Source organism: Hemitrygon akajei, chromosome 19 (assembly GCF_048418815.1).
Source record: "Hemitrygon akajei chromosome 19, sHemAka1.3, whole genome shotgun sequence".
Classification (NCBI taxonomy): domain Eukaryota; kingdom Metazoa; phylum Chordata; class Chondrichthyes; order Myliobatiformes; family Dasyatidae; genus Hemitrygon; species Hemitrygon akajei.
Genome location: NC_133142.1, coordinates 73,955,455 through 73,974,608, shown reverse-complemented (window position 1 = coordinate 73,974,608; position 19,154 = coordinate 73,955,455). Strand labels below are relative to the sequence as shown.

At 38.4% G+C, this 19,154-nt stretch overlaps 1 protein-coding gene across 2 annotated transcripts in view; it reads left to right on the top strand.

The window, feature by feature from the left end:
• The first annotated feature begins 222 nt into the window (after positions 1 to 222).
• Positions 223 to 19,154, top strand: part of LOC140742070 (deoxyribonuclease-1-like) — a 162,094-nt gene continuing 143,162 nt past the window's right edge. Inside the window, exons 1-2 of one of the 2 annotated variants that reach the window (XM_073072866.1) lie at positions 223 to 400; positions 12,831 to 12,964. In XM_073072866.1, the coding sequence (XP_072928967.1) occupies positions 12,878 to 12,964 (87 nt within the window). In that variant the 5' untranslated portion in view covers positions 223 to 400; positions 12,831 to 12,877. Of the gene's footprint in view, positions 401 to 5,659; positions 5,840 to 12,830; positions 12,965 to 19,154 lie in introns of those variants that run through there. The other variant, XM_073072867.1, reaches the window with a different exon arrangement.

Here is a 19,154-nt window from a genome sequence, read left to right as displayed (position 1 = left end):
AGGGTGATGACTTCTTCTCTGCAATCTGCCTCATTATTTGAGATTAGGCCAATCAGTGTAGTGTCATCAGCAAATTTAATTAGCAGAATGGAGCTGTGGGTGGCGACACAGTCATGGGTAAACAGGGAGTAGACTCTTTGCACCCTGTGTGACTGAATTTGAAGTTCCACAACTGTCAGGTGTGTTGTTACAGGTAAAACATTGACACAGAACTTCAATTCTGCAAACTTTGCCCATATCATTTAAGCATGAGGACAGATTAAAAAAAAATTGGCTGTTATTTCCTCATTCCAGCTACAGAACTCATTTATCTGGTTCCATATCTTCAACTTCTGGTCAAATGCAATGCAAATTTAACTTAGTCATCAAAGAATCACAGAGCAGATTCAGCAGACGACAGGTAAGTAATTATTTTATTTCGTTCACTTGCTCAACCAATTAGTATCGACAGTAGAGTTAAAAGTGAATTTCATAAAATTCAGAGAAGCTACTCATTTCACTCTATACCTAATTGCACTTAGGAATGTGAATCTGAACAGACCACCGAGACTACCACTCTCTAAGTAAGACATAGTTAATTATGTCCTAGTTTTGTCTTTACTATTAATATAAGGGAAGAGTTGCTGCCTTCTGTAACCATACCTTGTAGAGCTGGTGACAATATAGGGAAACTCAACAAAATACAAAATCATGAAACTAAATTTAATTTGAAACCACTTCTCCTTTTCACGGATGCTCATCAGATTTTGAGGTCTTGTATTCGGATCACAGAAGATACACACATCATTGTATGACTGAAGTCTAATCCTTCAGGGGAATGACAGGGTTAATGTATGAGGAGCATTTGATGGTGCGGGACCTGTATTTTCTGAAGTTTTTGAAGAATGGGGGGGGGGAATCTCATTGAAACCAATCAAATATTGAAAACCCTATATAGAGTGGATATGGGGAGAATGTTTCCTATAATGGTCAAGTCTAGGACCAGAGAAATCAGCTTCAAACTAGAGTGGAGATGAAGACCAATTCCTTTAGTCAGAGGCTAGTGAATCTGTGGAATTCATTGCCACAGACAGTGTGGAGGACAAGTCAGTGGGTATATTTAAAGTGGAGATTGATAGGTTCTTGATTAGTCAGGGCATCTAAGATTACAGGGAGAAGGCAGGAACAAGGGCTTGAGAGGGATAATAAATCTGCCATGATGGAGTGGTGGAGCAGGCTCAATGGGTTTAATAGCCTAAAATGGCTCCTGTGTCTTACGTTCTTATGGCCTCACACTACAATGTGTTCTGTGGATAATTTATATGATGACTTACGGAAATAGCCTGAGAAACATTTTACAATAAATCAGGTTTATGCACAACAAAGCAAGAAAAATTTTGTGTTCTGCTTGTGAGAACTCAAGCAAACAAAGACCATAAGACCATAAAATATAGGAGCAGAATTAGGTTATTTGGACCATCGAGTCGGCTCTACCACTTCATCATAGCTGATCCATTTCCCGCTCAGCTCCAATCTCCTGCCTTCTTTCTGTATCCGTCTGTGCCTTGATTAATCAAGAATCCATTGACCTCTGCCTTAAATATACCCAATGATTTGGCCTCCAAAGCCTCCTGTGGCAACAAGTTTTACAGATCCACCACTCTCTGGCTAAAAAAATCCCTTCTCATCCCTGTTTTAAATGGATGTCTCTCTATTCCAAGGTTGTGTACTCTGATGCTAGACTCCCCCACTATAAAAAACATCCACTCCATATCGATTTTTTACAGGCCTTAAAACATTCAATAGGCTTCAATGAGTTGATCCCTTATTCTTCTGAATTCCAGTGAGTATATGCCCAGAGCCATCAAATACTCCTCATATGCTAAGCTTTTCAATCCTGAAATCATTTTTGAGAACCTCCGTTGAACTCACTCTAACGTCAGCATGTCCTTTCTTAGACAAGGGACCCAAAAATGTTTAGAATACTCCATGTGAGGCCTCACCAGTGCCTTATAAAGCCTAAACATTACATCCTTGCTTTTATATTCTAGTCCTCTTGAAATGAATGCCTTCCTCACCACTACCTCAACCTGCAAGTTAACCTTTAGGGTATCCTACATAAGGACTCCTAAATCCCTTTGGATTTAGAATCAGAATTTTGAATTTCTCTCCATTTATAAAATAGCCTACACTTTTATTTTTTTTCTACTGAAGTGTATTACCATACACTTCCCAACACTGTATTTTATCTGCCACTTCTTTGCCCATTCTCCTAATCTATCTAAGTCCTTCTGTAGCCTCTCTGCTTCCTCAAAACTTCCTGCCTCTCCACCTATCTTTGTATCAACCACAAACCTGGCGACAAAGCCATCAATTCCGTCATCCATATCATTGATATATAACATAATAAGAAGCGTTTCCAATACCGACCCCTTTGGAACACTACTATTCACCAGCAGCCAACCAAAAAGGGCTCCCTTTATTCCCACTCTTTGCCTCCTGCCAGTCAGCCAGTTTCGCTTTGATTTCTCTTGTCAGCTGTGGTTCCATCATCCTGCCTTGAGAATATTTCTTCTTTGGGATGCATTTATCCAAATTACTCCCATTGCAGCTCTACTGTCAACCTTGCTAGTGTTCCCTTCCCACTGATCTCCCTCCCGGCACTTACCCTTGTAGGCAGAACAAATGCTACACCTGCCCTTACACTTCCTCCCTCACTACCATTCAGGGCCCCAGACAGTCCTTCCAGGTGAGGCGACACTTCACCTGTGAGTTGGCTGGTGTGCTATACTGTGTCCGGTGCTCCCAGTGTGGCCTTTTATATATTGGTGAGACCCGACGCAGACTGGGAGACCGTTTCGCTGAACACCTATGCTCTGTCCGCCAAAGAAAGCAGGATACCCCAGTGGCCACACATTTTAATTCCACGTCCCGTTCCCATTCTGATATGTCAATCCATGGCCTCCTCTACTGTCAAGATGAAGCCACACTCAGGTTGGAGGAACAACACTTTATATTCTGTCTGGGTAGCCTCCAACCTGATGGCATGAACATTGATTTCTCTAACTTCTATCAATGCCCCCCCCTTACCCCATCCCTTATTTATTTATGTATGTATTCCATTTTTCTTCTTTTTTCTCTCTTTTTCTCTCTCTGTCCCTCTCACAATCACTCTGCCTGTTCTCCATCTCCCTTTGGTGCTCCCCTCCCCCTTTCTTTCTCCCTAGGCCTCCCGTCTCATGATCCTTTCCCTTCTCCAGCTCTGTATCCGTTTTGCCAAACACATTTCTGGCTCTTAGCTTCACCCCTCCCCCTCCTGTCTTCTCCTATCAGTTCAGATCTCCCCCTCCCCCTCCCACTTTCAAATCTCTTACTATCTCTTCTTTCAGTTAGTCCTGATGAAGGGTCTCGGCCCGAAACATCGACTGTACTTCTTCCTATAGATGCTGCCTGGCCTGCTGTGTTCCACCAGCAATTTAAAAAAATTTTTTTTTTAATTGAATTTTCAAATAGGTTACAGAAAAAAAAATTATCAACCCTTCCCCCCTCCCCTTAACCCCTCCCCCCTAACATATCCCTATAGAAAAAAAAAGAAGAAAAAAGAAAGAAAGAAAGAAAAAAGAAAGAAAGAAAGAATGCCAGGATATCGGAAGATCCCCACATGCTCCATGGAGTTCATAAGAGCTTTAGTATATATATTTATTTATTTCCCCAGATAACCAATAATTTTATCTTCGGAGCACCTATATATTTAATCCTATCTTTTGTAAATAAGGGCGCCAAATTTTCAGAAATATTTCATATTTATCTCTTAAATTATAAGTAATTTTTTCAAGTGGAATGCAGCTAAAAATTTCATTCTTCCAACGATCTATACTTAAGTATGAATCCGATTTCCAAGTAACTGCAATAGCCTTTTTGGCTACTGCCAATGCAATTTTTATGAATTTTTTCTGATATTTATTCAATTTGGATTTTGATTTTATCCCTTCAATATCGCCTAGTAAAAATAATGTTGGATTATGTGGAAGTTGTATTCCAATAATTTGTTCCAGTAAAACTCTTAAGTTTGTCCAAAAAGGTTGAATTTTAAAACAAGACCAAGTAGAGTGTAAAAAAGTACCAATTTCTTGATTACATCGAAAACATTGATCAGATAAATTTGAGTTTAATCTATTTTTTTTGTGGTGTAATATATATTTGATGTAAAAAGTTATATTGTACTAATCTTAGTCGACCATTTATTGTATTTGTCATACTGTCAAGACATAATCTTGACCAACTTGTTTCATCAATTTTAATATTCAAATCAGTTCCCCATTTTTGTCTTGACTTATGAATTCCTTGTTTAATTGCCTGTTTTTGAATCAAATTATACATACCAGAAATAAATATTTTAATTTTTCCTTTATGAATTAAAGTTTCTATTTCATTAGGTTTCAGCAATAACATTGTTTGACCCAGTTTATCTCTTAAATAAGCCCTTAATTGGAAATAACAGAAAAGAGTGTTATTTGATATTTTATATTTATTCTTTAATTGGTCAAATAACATTAATATACCTCCTTCAAAACAGTCTCCTATATATCTAATCCCTTTGTGAAACTAGTTATATAAAAGTTGATTATCCATTGTAAAAGGGATAAGTTTATTTTGAATTAAAGGTCTCTTTGCTAATAAAGATTTCTTTATCTCATCATCAACATTTATCTTATTCCATAAATCAATCAAATGTTTTAGAATAGGAGATTTTTTCTTTTCCCGTATCCATTTAGATTCCCATTTATATATAAAATCTTCTGGTATATTTTCTCCTAGTTTATCTAATTCTATTCTAATCCATGCCGGTTTATCTTCATCAAAAAAAAGATGCAATAAATCTAAGTTGATTTTCTTAGTAATAATTCTTAAAATTTGGTAATTGTAACCCTCCTAGGTCAAATTTCCATGTCAATTTTTCCAACGATATTCTTGACATCTTACCTTTCCAAAGGAATTTCCTCACACATTTATTTAACTCTTGAAAAAACTTCTGCGGTAATTGTATTGGTAGTGTTTGGAATAAATATTGTAATCTAGGGAATATATTCATTTTTACAGCATTGACTCTACCTATTAATGTTATTGGTAAGATCATCCATTTATCAAGATCCTCTTGAATTTTTTTTCAATAATGGCAAATAATTTAGTTTATATAAATTCTTTATATCATTATCAACTCTTATACCTAAATACTTTATACCATTTATCGGCCATGTAAATTGAGTTATTAATCGATATTGACTATAATCTTCTTTAGTAAGGGGTAAAATTTCACTTTTATCCCAATTTATTTTGTACCCTGATATTTTCCCATATTCTTCCAATCTAGAAGATAATTTACGCAACGAATGCAATGGGTTAGTTAGATAAATCAGAACATCATCAGCAAATAAGTTAATCTTATATTCCTCCTGATTAATTCTGAAACCCATAATATCTGAGTCAGTTCTAATTAATTCAGCTAATGGTTCTATTGCCAACACAAATAAAGCAGATGATAATGGACAACCTTGTCTAGATGACCTTGTTAACTGAAATGATGTTGAAATTTGGCCATTTGTCACCACTTTAACTTTGGGGTTAGTGTTTAAGGTTTTAATCTATTTTATAAAAGATACTCCTAATCCATATTTTTCCAATACCTTAAATAAAAAATCCCATTCCAATCTATCAAATGCTTTTTCTGCATCCAAAGCAACTGCCACACTCATTTCTTCCCTCTTTTGTGCCAAATGAATTATGCTAAGTAACCGAATTACATTATCTGCCGATTGTCTATTTTTAATAAATCCTGTTTGGTCCATGTGTATTAATTTTGGTAAGTATTTAGATAATCTATTAGATAAAATCTTTGCTATTATTTTATAGTCCGTGTTCAACAAAAAAGTAGATCTATATGATGTTGGCTTTAACAGATCTCTGTCTTTTTTTGGCAATACTATTAAAATAGCTGTCGAAAAAGATTCTGGAAGTTTATGCGTTCTTTCCGCTTGGTGTATTAGCTCCATAAGAGGAGGAATTAATAAATCTTTAAACTTTTTGTAAAATTCAGGTGGAAAACCATCTTCTCCTGGAGATCTATTACTCTAAAGTGATCCTAGAGCTTCTTCGACCTCTTTTAATGTAAAAGGCAATCTAATCCCTTCTGTTCTTCTGAATTCAATTTTGGGAGAGTTATTTGTGATAAAAACCTTTCTATCTCAACAATATCATTTTGTGATTCTGATTGATATAGTTCAGAATAAAAAGTTTTTAAATTTTCATTGATTTCTGAAGGTTTATAAGTAATTTTATTTACACTTGTTCTAATTGCATTTATCATTTTGGAAGCCTTGTCTGTTTTTAGCTGCCAAGCAAGAATCTTGAGTGATCTTTCACCTAGTTCATAATATCTCTGTTTAGTTCTCTTAATTGCTTTTTCTGTTCAGTATGTCTGAAGTGTATTATATTGTAACTTCTTATTAACAAGTTGTCTTTGTTTTTCTTTTGTCATATTTCTTTGAAATTTTTTTCCTAATTTTGTAATCTCTTTTTCCAATTTATCTATTTCTATCATATAATCCTTCTTAATTTTAGAAGTATAACTTATTATCTGGCCTCTCAAATATGCCTTCATCACTTCCCATAATATAAATTTATCATCAACTGAATGTGAGTTTGTATCTAAAAAAAACTGAATCTGTTTTTTCATAAAATCACAAAAATCTTGACGTTTTAATAATATTGAATTACATCTCCATCTGTAAATCGATTCCTCCTTATCCATCATTATCATTGTCATTATCAAGGGGGAATGATCTGACAATATTCTTGCTTTATATTCCATATTTTTCACTGTCTTGAATATTCACTGATAGTAGGAAAAAATCTATCCTTGAATAAGTTTTATGTCTATTTGAATAAAATGAATAATCTTTCTCTTGGGTTAATTCTTCTCCATATATCAATCAAATTTAAATCTTTCATCAATGATAAAGTTAATTTTGCTACTTTTGGTTTTGTAACAACCTTTGTTGACCTATCTAAAACTGGGTCTAGACAAAAGTTAAAGTCTCCACCTATTGATATTTTATCGTGTGCGTCAGCCAAATTCAAAAAAGCCTCTTGTATAAATTTTACATCGTTTTCATTTGGTGCATAAATATTCATAAGAGTCCATAGTTCTGAAAAAATTTGACAATGTATAATTACATATCTTCCCGCAGAATCAATTAATACATTTTGTATTTTAATTGGTAAAGTTTTGTTGACCAAAATTGCAACTCCCCTCGCTTTTGAATTAAATGAAGCCGCTATAACATTTCCGACCCAATTTCTCTTTAATTTCTGATGTTCTATCTCTGTTAATGTGTTTCTTGTATAAAAGCTATAGCTATTTTCATTTTCTTAGTGTATGTTAAAATTCATTTTCTTTTCACTGGTCCATTAAGCCCATTAACATTAAAACTTTAAAAACTTCAGTAAATTTGTCATTATTTTTAATGGGGTTACTCCAGTCTATAATAATACATAATATTTCAACTCTCATAGTACCTTGGGGAATTATTATAAAATTCTCCATGTTGCTCTATGTGTCCCCTCCAATCATCCAGGCAAAAAAAGAAAGATAAAAGAAAAATAGATTGTAAAGAAAAAAAAACAAAAAAAACCCCTGCTAATGTTGTGAATGAAAAAAAAACACAACATTACCCCCCTCCGTTGTGCGGGTCATGGCAAACACCATGATTACACACGTGAATCCCATAGCAATCGATCTGAAGTTCCCCCAGCTCCCCCGTAACATGAAAAAAGTATATATAAGAGAAGAAAAAATAATATCACTACTCTCGATTAATATTTCTCAAATTTTTACCTTTCTCCCCCGTATCATACAATTAAACGTATATTTAAATATTCTTCTGTCCTTAATGTCCATTAACTCACTTCACTGTCCCCATCTTCATCTTTAATCTGTTTCACTTTTAAATCTTTGCTGTGTCTAGCGAATATTTGGGAGTTCTTGTGCAAACTCCTCTGCATCCCGATGATCAGTAAAAAATCTTCTTTTTCCGTCATCCAAAAAAATTATCAGTGTTGTCGGGTGGCGCAATATAAATTTATAACTCTTTTCCCATAAAACTTTTTTCACTGGATTAAATTCTTTCTTTCTCTTCAAAAGGTCATAATTTATATCAGGATAGAAGAGAACTGCTTTCCCTTCTATCATCAATGGCTCATTTCTCTTTCTGGCACATTGGGCAGCCGCCTTCAGGATCTTTTCTTTATCTTGATATCTTAAGCATTTTATCAAGATTGGTCATGGGTTTTGATCAGGTTGAGGTTTTGGTCTTAAGGCTCTGTGGACCCTTTCGATTTCAATCAATTGGGTTCCCTCTTCCATTTCCAAATTTTCCGGGATCCATTTTTGAAAAAATTTTATTGGATCCTCTCCCTCTATCCCTTCTTTAAGACCAACAATTTTAATATTATTTTGTCTACTAAAATTTTCAAGCTCGTCTATTTTTTCCAACAGTCGCTTTCTTTCTGATGTCCAGGCAAGAATATTATCTTCCATTTTATTCACTCTATCAATAGTGTCTCCTGTTATTTCTTTCAGCTTTTTAACTTTCTTGTCCATTTTCTCCTGTTTTTTCACCATTTTATCAAACATAGTCTTCATATTTTTAATATCTTCTTTTATTATTTTTAATGTTTGAAATTCTTTTAATTCATGCATTATTTGCACCAAAGCTTCTCTTATGTCTCCAGAATATCTTCCACCTCCAACCTCTTCCTGTTGTTCTCCTTTTACCTCCTCATCTTCATCTGTATGTTCCAGAGAATCCAAATCCACCTCGGGTTCATTTTCACTTCCACTTCCAATCGTAGCTGGGATTTGTAGTTCAAGTTGCTCATGTTTGCGCATGACCTTTCCTGCGCGCACGTGCAGTTCCTGTTGTTCCTTCTTGGAAACCGTTGATGTTGCCGCCGGTTTCTGTTCTGTATCGCCGGAGGAGAGATGCACTTGAGTCCGAGGCTTCTTCATGGTGGCCGGGCCAGCTTGTACTATCTTCAAAGTAGTAGTTCTCTTCTTTGTCTGTTTAGGAGGCATATCTAAGGAAAATCCTGAATAGTTTAGATGTAGTTTTTAGAACATATTTACTAACTTTTCTTCACTTAAACATTAATTTATTCATTTTTTACGGGACAGCTGGAATTCCACGTCTCGATCCTACGTCATCACGTGATGTCCCCCTTCCACCAGCATTTTGTGTGTGTTGCCTTAATTTCCATCATCTGCAGATTTCCTTGTGTTTGTGTTCCCTTCCAATCAATTTTGGCCGGCTCCTCTTTCATGCCTATGTAATTCCTGCACTCCACAGTAATACTAATATAATCTGATTTTAGTTTCTCTTTCTCAAATTTCAGAGTGAATTCTATCATATTGTGATCATTGTCCTGTAAGCATTCCTTTACTTTAAGCTCTCTAATCAATTTTTGTTCATTGCTCAACATCCAATCCAGAATAGCTGATTCCATGATGGGCTCAACAATGAACTATTCTAAAAGCCGTTTCTTAGGCATTCCACAAATTCTCTCCTTTGGATCCAGCGCCAACCTGATTTTCCCAGTTTCCCTGCATCCCTCATGTAACATTGCCCTTTTGACATGCATTTTATCTCTCCTGTTGTAATTTGTAGACTACATCTTTTCTACCGTTCGGAGGTCTATGTATAACTGCCATCAGGGTCATTTTATCCTTGCAGTTTCTGAGCTCTAGCCACAATGATTCAACACCTTTCAATCCTCTGTCACCTCTTTCTAAGGATTTGATTTCATTCTTTACCCTCTGAAACCTGCCTGTCCTTCTGATACAATGTGTATTCTTGGATGTTAAGCTCCCAGATACTTTCTTCGTTCAGCCACAATTAGTGATGCCTACAACATCATACCTGCCAATCTGTAACTGTTCATTTACCTTATTCCGTATACTCTGTCCATTCAAATCTTACACCTTCAGTCCTGTATTCGTCACCCTTTTTGATTTTGTCCCCATATTATATTGCAACTCATCCTGTTGACTGCATTTTTTCCCTGTCAGCACCCTGTCTCACTAAACATTGCTTCTGTTTGTAAACTAATTACCCCCTTCAGCCCTATCACTCCGGTTCTCATCCCCCTGCCAAATTACTTTAAACTTCCCAAACAGCTCGAGCAAACTTGCCCACAACTATATTGGACCCCCTCGGGTTCAGGTGTATTCTGGCCCTTTTGTACAGGCCATACCTTCCCCAGAAGAGATCCTAATGATCCAGAAATCTGAACCCCCGAGCCCTGCACCAGTTCTTCACTCACATGTTCATCTGCCAGAACATTCCATTCTTACCCTCACTAGCGCATGGCACAGGCAGCAATCCAGAGATTACTACCCAGGATGTTCTGTTTCTCAGCTTTCTGCCTAGCTCCCTAAAATCTCTTCAGGATCTCCTTACTTTTCCTATGTCACCCTCCCCATTTAAAATGCTGCTATCCTAATCCAAGACATCCCTGACCCAGGCACCTGGGAAGCAACATGCCATCTGGGTGTCTCTATTGCATCCACAGAATCTCATCTCTATTCCTCTGACTGTGGAAAAACCACTTACTGTAAGTCACCTGGGATGACATTTATTCTTCAGCTTGAATATCTATTTCAGTCTAAATTATGGTTTACACAAATAGTCCAAGAAATATCCTATTGCACACATATTTTAACAAAGTTAATTGTCTTATCCAAAAGGAAACGAGTTGACACATTGCAACAGAAAGCAAGGTTCACAGGTTGGGGTTGGGCACAGGAAGAGGGCAATGCAAAGGAACTTCACAGAGTTGTGGACTCAGACCCTACCCCACTATCAGAGGTCTCAAAAATACATCATCAAAGCTCTCATCATCTGAGCCATTACATCTCCTTGCAGCTACCACCTGGCAGGAGGTACAGAAACCTGAAGTCCCACACAGGCAAGTTTAAAAACAAAGTCCCAAACAAGCAGATTTAAAAAGAGCTAGTCAACTTCAAACAATGGCATCTTGACACAACTCTAAACACTATCACATGTAAAGCAACACTTTGACCATCTTGAACACTTTGCAGTACAATGGACCTTATTTTTGTTCTAATTGTGTTCTTTCTTATAAAAACTGTGCATAATTTATGTTAAATTTATGTTTTTTTCTTGTGAATATGTAATACTATATGCCTGCAATGTTGCAGCAAGTAAGTTTTTCCTTTCACCTGTGCATAGCGCAGCGGAGTAGCATAGCGGTTACCACGATGCTGTTGCGCTTTGGCGTGTCAGAGTTAGCAATTCAAACCTGCCACTCTCTGTAGGAAGTCTGTATGTCCGTCCTGTGGAATGTGAGGCTTTTCTCCATGTGCTCAGTTTTATAGTCATCCTGAGATTTTACCTGTGGAAAAATGGGTAAAGCAGAATATTGTAATCTCTGCTTCCTTCAGGTGTGGAATATTGTCAATGACTTCTCCTGTCACTACCTGATTGTTAGCCAATGCTCTTCTGTTAGTTTTCTATCCAAGTCTATAACGTACAAAGACCAATTAACATACTAACCAGTACGCCTTTGGTTGGTGGAAGGAAACCGGTTCACCCAGAAGAAACGCAGACATTCCACGGAAGGGATGTACAGCTTCGTTACAGAGGATGCAGGGACTGAACTCCAAACTCAGACACCCTGAGCTTTAACTGCGCGAACTGCTACTTTACCATGGCACCCACTGAGCTGGATTGAACCGAGAGGAGCCGGCTGCTGTCAGCCATTTGTAGCTCAGTTTCTTTTAGACTGCCGTTCATGCCTAGACAATCATGTGAGCCTGAAATGACGTGGTCAGATTCCAGTACACCACATCCCTTGCCAACTGCTGAATTCACTACCGAGGTGCTGCAGAGAGGGGTTTTATTTCAGACTTCTAGCACCTGCAGAAATTTGTCCTTTGTTTTAAAAAACGATACAGTAGCTTATTGCATTAAATATTATCTGATTACTTATTCCATGGTCAGGAGGAGGAGTTACCTTTATCTTCTAAAGACTCTACTTATTCAGAATGTCATTTCCGGATGTTACCTGATCAAATATTACTTGTGAGCTAGCTGATGTGTATAATATACTATTCAAAGTACATTAATGTCACTATATACAACTCTGAGATTAATTTTCTTGCAGGCATTCACAGTAAGTACAAGAAACACAATGGGATCAATGAAAGACACATCTAACAAGACAGGCAAACAACTAATTCTTGTGTAACCTTATCCTTGAATTCCTCACTTACAGACTCCAGTCAGATAGGATTGGCAACCATATCTAATCGAGACAATCTCCATCAGCACAGGTGCACCACAAGGCTGTGTGCTTAGTCCCCTACTCTACTCACTTTATGCTTATGTCTGTGTGGCTAAGCACAGCTCCAATGCCATACTTAGGTATTGATTATGAGTTCAAATATACATTTCATAGAGCTAATGATTAGAGCAAGACATTTGGTCAAAGTTTCATTTGACGGTGGGGCTCCATTATAGATGTACTAGCCAAGACCAACTAATCCTACGCAGATAACAGTTTGAACCGAAGTCCAACCAGGACTATTCTTTGCTAAACATTATCAGGGAGCATAATTGCACATTCTTAGCCCTGGGTCTATATTAGATACACCTCCACAACCAGTAGATGAGGATGTATCTGTGGTGCCTCAAAAACAATGTAGACTGAGAGTAATGGGTTTGGTTTTGTTAATCTTTGACTGTTGTCTATTGTTGCATCTATTGCTTTTGTAGCTATCACTGTGAAGAGCAAGCTTTAGAATCCCAAATCCAACTTCTGAATGAAAATGAAGATTGCTGCATTTAATATCAAACAGCTGGGGGAAGAAAAGATCTCCAAACAGGAAATTGTCACAGATATTGTTGAGGTGAGTATTTGTGTATTTTGATGTTTTTTGTGGCTATCCACTTCACTCCACAGATGTGAGCCAAAATGTGCATCTATAAATTTGCTGAAGATACAGGCATTGTTGGTAGAATCTCAGATGGTGACGAGAGGGTGTACAAGAGTGAGATATGCCAACTAGTGGAGTGGTGTCGCAGCAACAACCTGGCACTCAACATCAGTAAGACAAAAAAGCTGATTGTGGACTTCAAAAAAAGTAAGATGAAGGAACACATTCCAATCCTCATAGGGGGATCAGAAGTGGAGAGAGTGAGCAGTTTCAAGTTCCTGGGTGTCAGAATCTCTGAGGATCCAACCTGGTCCCAACATATCGATGCAGTTATAAGGAAGGGCAAGACAACAGCTAGACTTCATTAGGAGTTTGAAGATATTTGGTATGTCAACAAATACACTCAAAAGCTTCTACAGATGTACCATGGAGAGAGAGCATTCTGACAGGCTGCATCACTGTCTGGTATGGGGGGGGGGGGGGGGCTACTGCACAGGACTGAAAGAAGCTGCAGAGGGTTGTAAATTCAGTCAGCTCCATCTTGGATACTAGCCTACAAAGTACCCAGGACATGGCCTTTTCTCACTGTTACCATCAGGTAGGAGGTACAGAAGCCTGAAGGCACACACTCGGTGATTCAGGTACAGCTTCTTCCTCTCTGCCATTCAATTCCTAAATGGACATTGAACCCATGAACACTACCTCATTTTCTTAATATATGTTATTTCTGCTTTCTGCATGATTTTTGATCTATTCAATGTACGTATACTGTAACTAATTTACTTATTTATTTTCTTCTTTTTCTTCTATATTATGTATTGCATTGAACTGCTGCTGCTAGGTTAACAAATTTCACAACACATGCCAGTGATAGTAAACACGAGGAAATCTGCAGATGCTGGAAATTCAAGCAACACACACAAAATGCTGGTGGAACACAGCAGGCCAGGCAGCATCTATAAGGAGAAGCACTGTCGACTTTTGCCAATCACCTTTCCGGCTCTCAGCTTCATTCCACCCCCTCCGGTCTCCTATCATTTCACATTTTCCCCTCCCTCTCCTACTTTCAAATCTCTTACTATCTTTTCTTTCAGTTAGTCCTGGCGAAGGGTCTCGGCCCAAAACGTCGACAGTACTTCTCCCTATAGATGCTGCCTGGCCTGCTGTGATCCACCAGCATTTTATGTGTGTTCCAGTGACAGTAAACCTGATTCTGATTCCATTTGAGGATTTACAGTACATGTATTAGGAAATTACTGTAGTTGTTGATGTGACATGCAACAAAAAAATGACAACATTCAACAAATATACAGAAGAGTTACTGTATATAAAATAAGGTTAGATGTACAGATATGGAATAAAATATGCATAAATACATAAATATCAGCATGTATTTACAATGTAAAAGCACTATAAATGCTGTTTACATTGCAAACAGCAGTGAACTCTGAGACACAAGGATGATTGTGACTATTGCAGCTCAGGAGAATTGGAGTTCAGAGCTTAGTTCTGACATTATCTATAAGAAGTCCTTATGTCCTCCTCGTGGAATATGTGGGATTTCTCTGGGTGCTCCAGTTTCCTCCCACTGTCCAAAGATGTACCAGTTAATAAATTAATTTATCATTTTAAATTATTTTGTGTTTGGAATGGTGTTGGTTGGCATGGCTTGAAGAGCAGTAAGAGCTTATTTTGTGCTGAATCTCAAAATAAGTAAATAAATACAAACTGGTTTAAAGCATGCCATGGATGTTGACTGAATTGCTGAGTTACTCCAGCGTTTTGTGTGTTGTTTTAATATCAGCTCATCTGGAACAGTAGGTCTGGAGAAAGCAGTCAATTGGACTCCTTTTCTTTGTTTGACTACAGAGTGGACAGCGGTCTCTGCATGGTTTTGGTTGCTTTCTTCTCACTCTTTGAAACTGCTCCAAATGTTCTCTCTTCCCATTGCATGCTGTCCATGGCTTTGCACATAATGCCTGAAGATGGTCCAAATTAATGGATGCCGTAACTAGTTCCCACAGCAGGTTTGCTTTGAGGGGAAACGATCGAGAGACTGGTGCATATTCGGCAGAGGTATTCATCTCAGTATTGCCCAGCAACAGTGTTGCTGTTGAGAGCTTCAAGTTCCTTGGTGCGGAAAAACACCAACAGTCTGTCCCGGTCCAACCACGCTGATGTCATGAATGCCATGGTCACAGTGCCTCTGAGCTAAAGAAGTTCAACATGTCCCTGTTGTCTCTTATCAATGCACCATAGAAAGCATTCTGTCTGGATACACATTGGCTGGCATAGCAACTGTTTGCACGTGACCACAATAAATTGTACAGCTCAGTAGTTCAAAGGAACCAGCCTCCCCTCTATGGACTCTGTCTATACATCCTTCTGCTTTAATAAACCAGACAACATAGCTCACCCACCACAGACACTCTCTCTTCTCTCCTTTCCCTTCAGGCAGAAGATACAAAAGCCTGAAAGCACACCCCACCAGCCTCTATCCCACTGTTATCAGACAATGCTCCTGGACAATAGGATGGACTCTGGCCTCATGATCTACCTGGCTATAATTTGACACTTCATTGTTTCTCTGCACTGCACTTTTATTCAGCATTGTTCTAGTTTTACCTTATTCTAGCTCAAAGTTCAAAGGTCCTAAGTTCAAGGTAGATTTATTATCAAACTACATACAGTATATGTCAACATGTACATCCCTGAGATTCATTTTCCTGTAAGCATACTCAATAAATCCACAGAATAATAACCATAACAAAATCAGTGAAAGACCGCCCAACCTGAGTGTTTGGAGTACAGAAAACAATAAACTCTGCAAATAAAATAAGAAAGAAATAATGATAATAAATAAATAAACAATAAATAACGAGAATACGAGATGAAGAGTCCTTGAATGTGAATCGATTGATTGTGGGGACATTTCAATAATGGGGCAAGTGAAGTTGAGTGAAGTTATTCCCGCTGGTTCAAGAGCCTGATGGTTGAGGGGCAATAACTGTTCCTGAACCTGGTATTGTGAGTCCCTGATGATGGATGCTGCTTTGCTGTGACAGTGTTTCATGTAGAAGCACTCAATGGTTGGGAGGGCTTTACTCGTGATTGGTTAGGCCTTATCCACTACATTTTATAGGATTTTCCTTTCAACTGCATTGGTATTTCCATATCAGGCTGTGATGCAGCCTGTCAATATACTCTCCACTACACCTCTACATAAGTTAGTCAAATTTTTTAATTCATGCTGAATCTCCACAAACTCTTAAGGAAGTTGAGGCATTACCATGCTTTCTTCATAATTGCACTTACTGGCTAGCCCAGGACAGGACCTCCAAATAATAACACCAAGGAATTTAAAGTTGGTAACTAACTCTCTCTGCCTCTCCATCTCTGATGAGGACTGGCTCATTAACCTTTGGTTTCCTTCTCCTGAAGTTAATAATCAGCTCCTTGGTCTTGCTGACAGTGAGTAAAGGCCGTTGTTATGACACCACTCAGCCAGATTCTCAGTCTCTTTTTACTATGTAATTAATTGATCTGTATAAAAGATATCCAAAGTACCATCGCAACTTGGTATAAGTAACAATAATTAACCAATACAATATGTTCTTATCAGATATTCAACAAACAGTTAGCCATTGTGTAATATTATAGTTAGTGTGACTCAGTTCAAATGGGATTAGCTCATTTTCAATAACTTACTGTAAAACATTTGTGTCTGTAGACCTATAATATGTATCTTGAAATGACTCCTTTCCATCTCCAAGGGATTAACTGGTTTTATAATCAATCGGATTGATTAATTGATAAGGAGCTAAGAGTTCAATTCCAATGTCATTAGTAAGGAGTCTATAGCTCCTCCTTGTGGAATTAGCGTTTTCTCCAGGTGCTCTGATTCTCTCCCACAGTCCAAAAAGGTACTGGTTAGTAGGTTAAATGGTCATTGGAAATTGCCCTGTGATTAGACTAGGGTTAAATTGTGAGTTGCTTGAAGGGCCTCATTTTGCTGGGGAGAGCCCACTTTCTGAACTTTCCCACAACAATATGAAAATATTTTAATGTATAATGTTTTCATGGAATATAAAAGGTTCTCAATGTTTCCTCCCGAACCAAGGTAGAGACTTCAAGCCTTGGAAAACCATGAACTTAATAAAATTATGAATTGTGGATGGTGGAGGACTGGGGGTGAGTTTCGCAGAAACGGTGGAAGATATTCTAAAAGATTAAAGAAAGATGAAAGATTAGTTTTATTTGTCGCATTTACATCGAAAAACTCGGTGAAATGTGTCATAAACACGAGAAAAACTGCAGATGCTGGAATTCCAAGCAATACACACAAAATACTGAAGGAAACACAAAGTACCCTTCAGATGCTGGGGTCAAGGCAACACGTACAACACACTGGAGGAACTCAGCAGATCGGGCAGCATCCGTGGAAATGAACAGTCAACATTTTGGGCCGAGACCCTTCGTCAGGACTGAAGAGCGAGGGGGCAGAGGCCGTATAAAGAGTAGCCAACCTGCTGAGTTCCTCCAGCGTGTTGTAAATGTTGAAGGAACGCAAGATGCCAGGGAACATCAAGGGAAAGAATAAACAGCTGATGTTTTGGGCCAAGACCATTCATCAGAACCTACTGTACTTGAATAAATAAATAAATAAATACATTTTAAATAACAATGAAATGTTTAATAACCAGCACGGTTAGAGATGTGCTGGGGGCATTCCACAAGTGTTCCATGTTTCCAGCACCAACATTTATTAAGATACAATTTACTTATTCAGATACTTAACATGCCTGCAGTCTACTAACCCTAACAACATATACATCTTCAGAATTACTTTATTACTTTATTGTCACCAAACAATTGATACTAGAGTGTACAATCATCACAGCGATATTTGATTCTGCGCTTCGTGCTCCCTGGAGTACAAATCGATAGTAATATAATGAAAATTTAAATTATAAATCATAAATAGAAAATAGAAAAGGGAGAGTAAGGTAGTGCAAAAAGAAACCGAGAGACAGGTCTGGATATTTGGAAGGTACAGCTCAGATCCGGGTCAGGATCCGTTCAGCAGTCTTATCACAGTTGGAAAGAAGCTGTTCCCAAATCTGGCCGTACGAGTCCTCAAGCTCCTGAACCTTCTCCCAGAGGGAAGTGGGACAAAAAGTGTGTTGGCTAGGTGGGTCGTGTCCTTGATTATCCTGGCAGCACTGCTCCAACAGTGTGCGGTGTAAAGTGAGTCCAAGGACGGAAGATTGGTTTGTGTGATGTGCTGGGCTAGGTTCACAATCTTCTGCAGCTTCTTCCGGGCTTGGACAGGACAACTTCCATACCTGGTTGTGATGCACCCTAGAAGAATGCTTTCTCTGGTGCATCTATAAAAATTAGTGAGGGTTTTAGGGGACAGGCGAAATTTCTTCAGTTTTCTAGGGAAGTAAAGGCGCTGGTGGGCCTTCTTGGCAGTGGACTCTGCTTGGTTAGACCAAGTCAGGTCATTTGTGATATTCATCCCAAGGAACTTAAAGCTTTTGACCTGCTCCACCTGCGCACCACCGATGTAGATGGGGTCTTGCGGTCTGCTACTCTTTCTGAAGTCAACAACCAATTCCTTCGTCTTGCTGACGTTGAGGGATAGGTTATTGTCTTCGCACCATGCCACCAGGTTCTTAATTTCCTCTCTGTACTCAGACTCATCATTACCCAAGATACTGCCTACAATTGTGGTGTCATCAGCAAACTTATATATTGAGTTCGATGGAAACTTGGCTACACAATCATGGGTGTACAGTGAGTACAGCAGGGGGCTGAGTACACAGCCTTGTGGGGCACTGGTGCTCAGAGTGATTGTAGAGGAAAGCTTGTCCCCTATCTTTACGGCCTGGGTCCTGTCCGTGAGGAAGTTGAAGATCCAGCTGCAGATCTGAGTGCTAAGACCCAGGTTTCGGAGCTTAGGAATCAGTTTATTTGGAATGATGGTATTAAAGGCAGAGCTGTAGTCAATGAAAAGGAGCCTTACATATGCGTCTTTATTCTCCAGGTGTTCTAAGGAGGAATGTAGTGCCAGAGAGATGGCATCTGCCATTGACCTGTTGCTCCGGTAGGCGAATCGCAAAGCGTCAAGGTTGACCGGTAGGTTATGGTTGATGTGTGC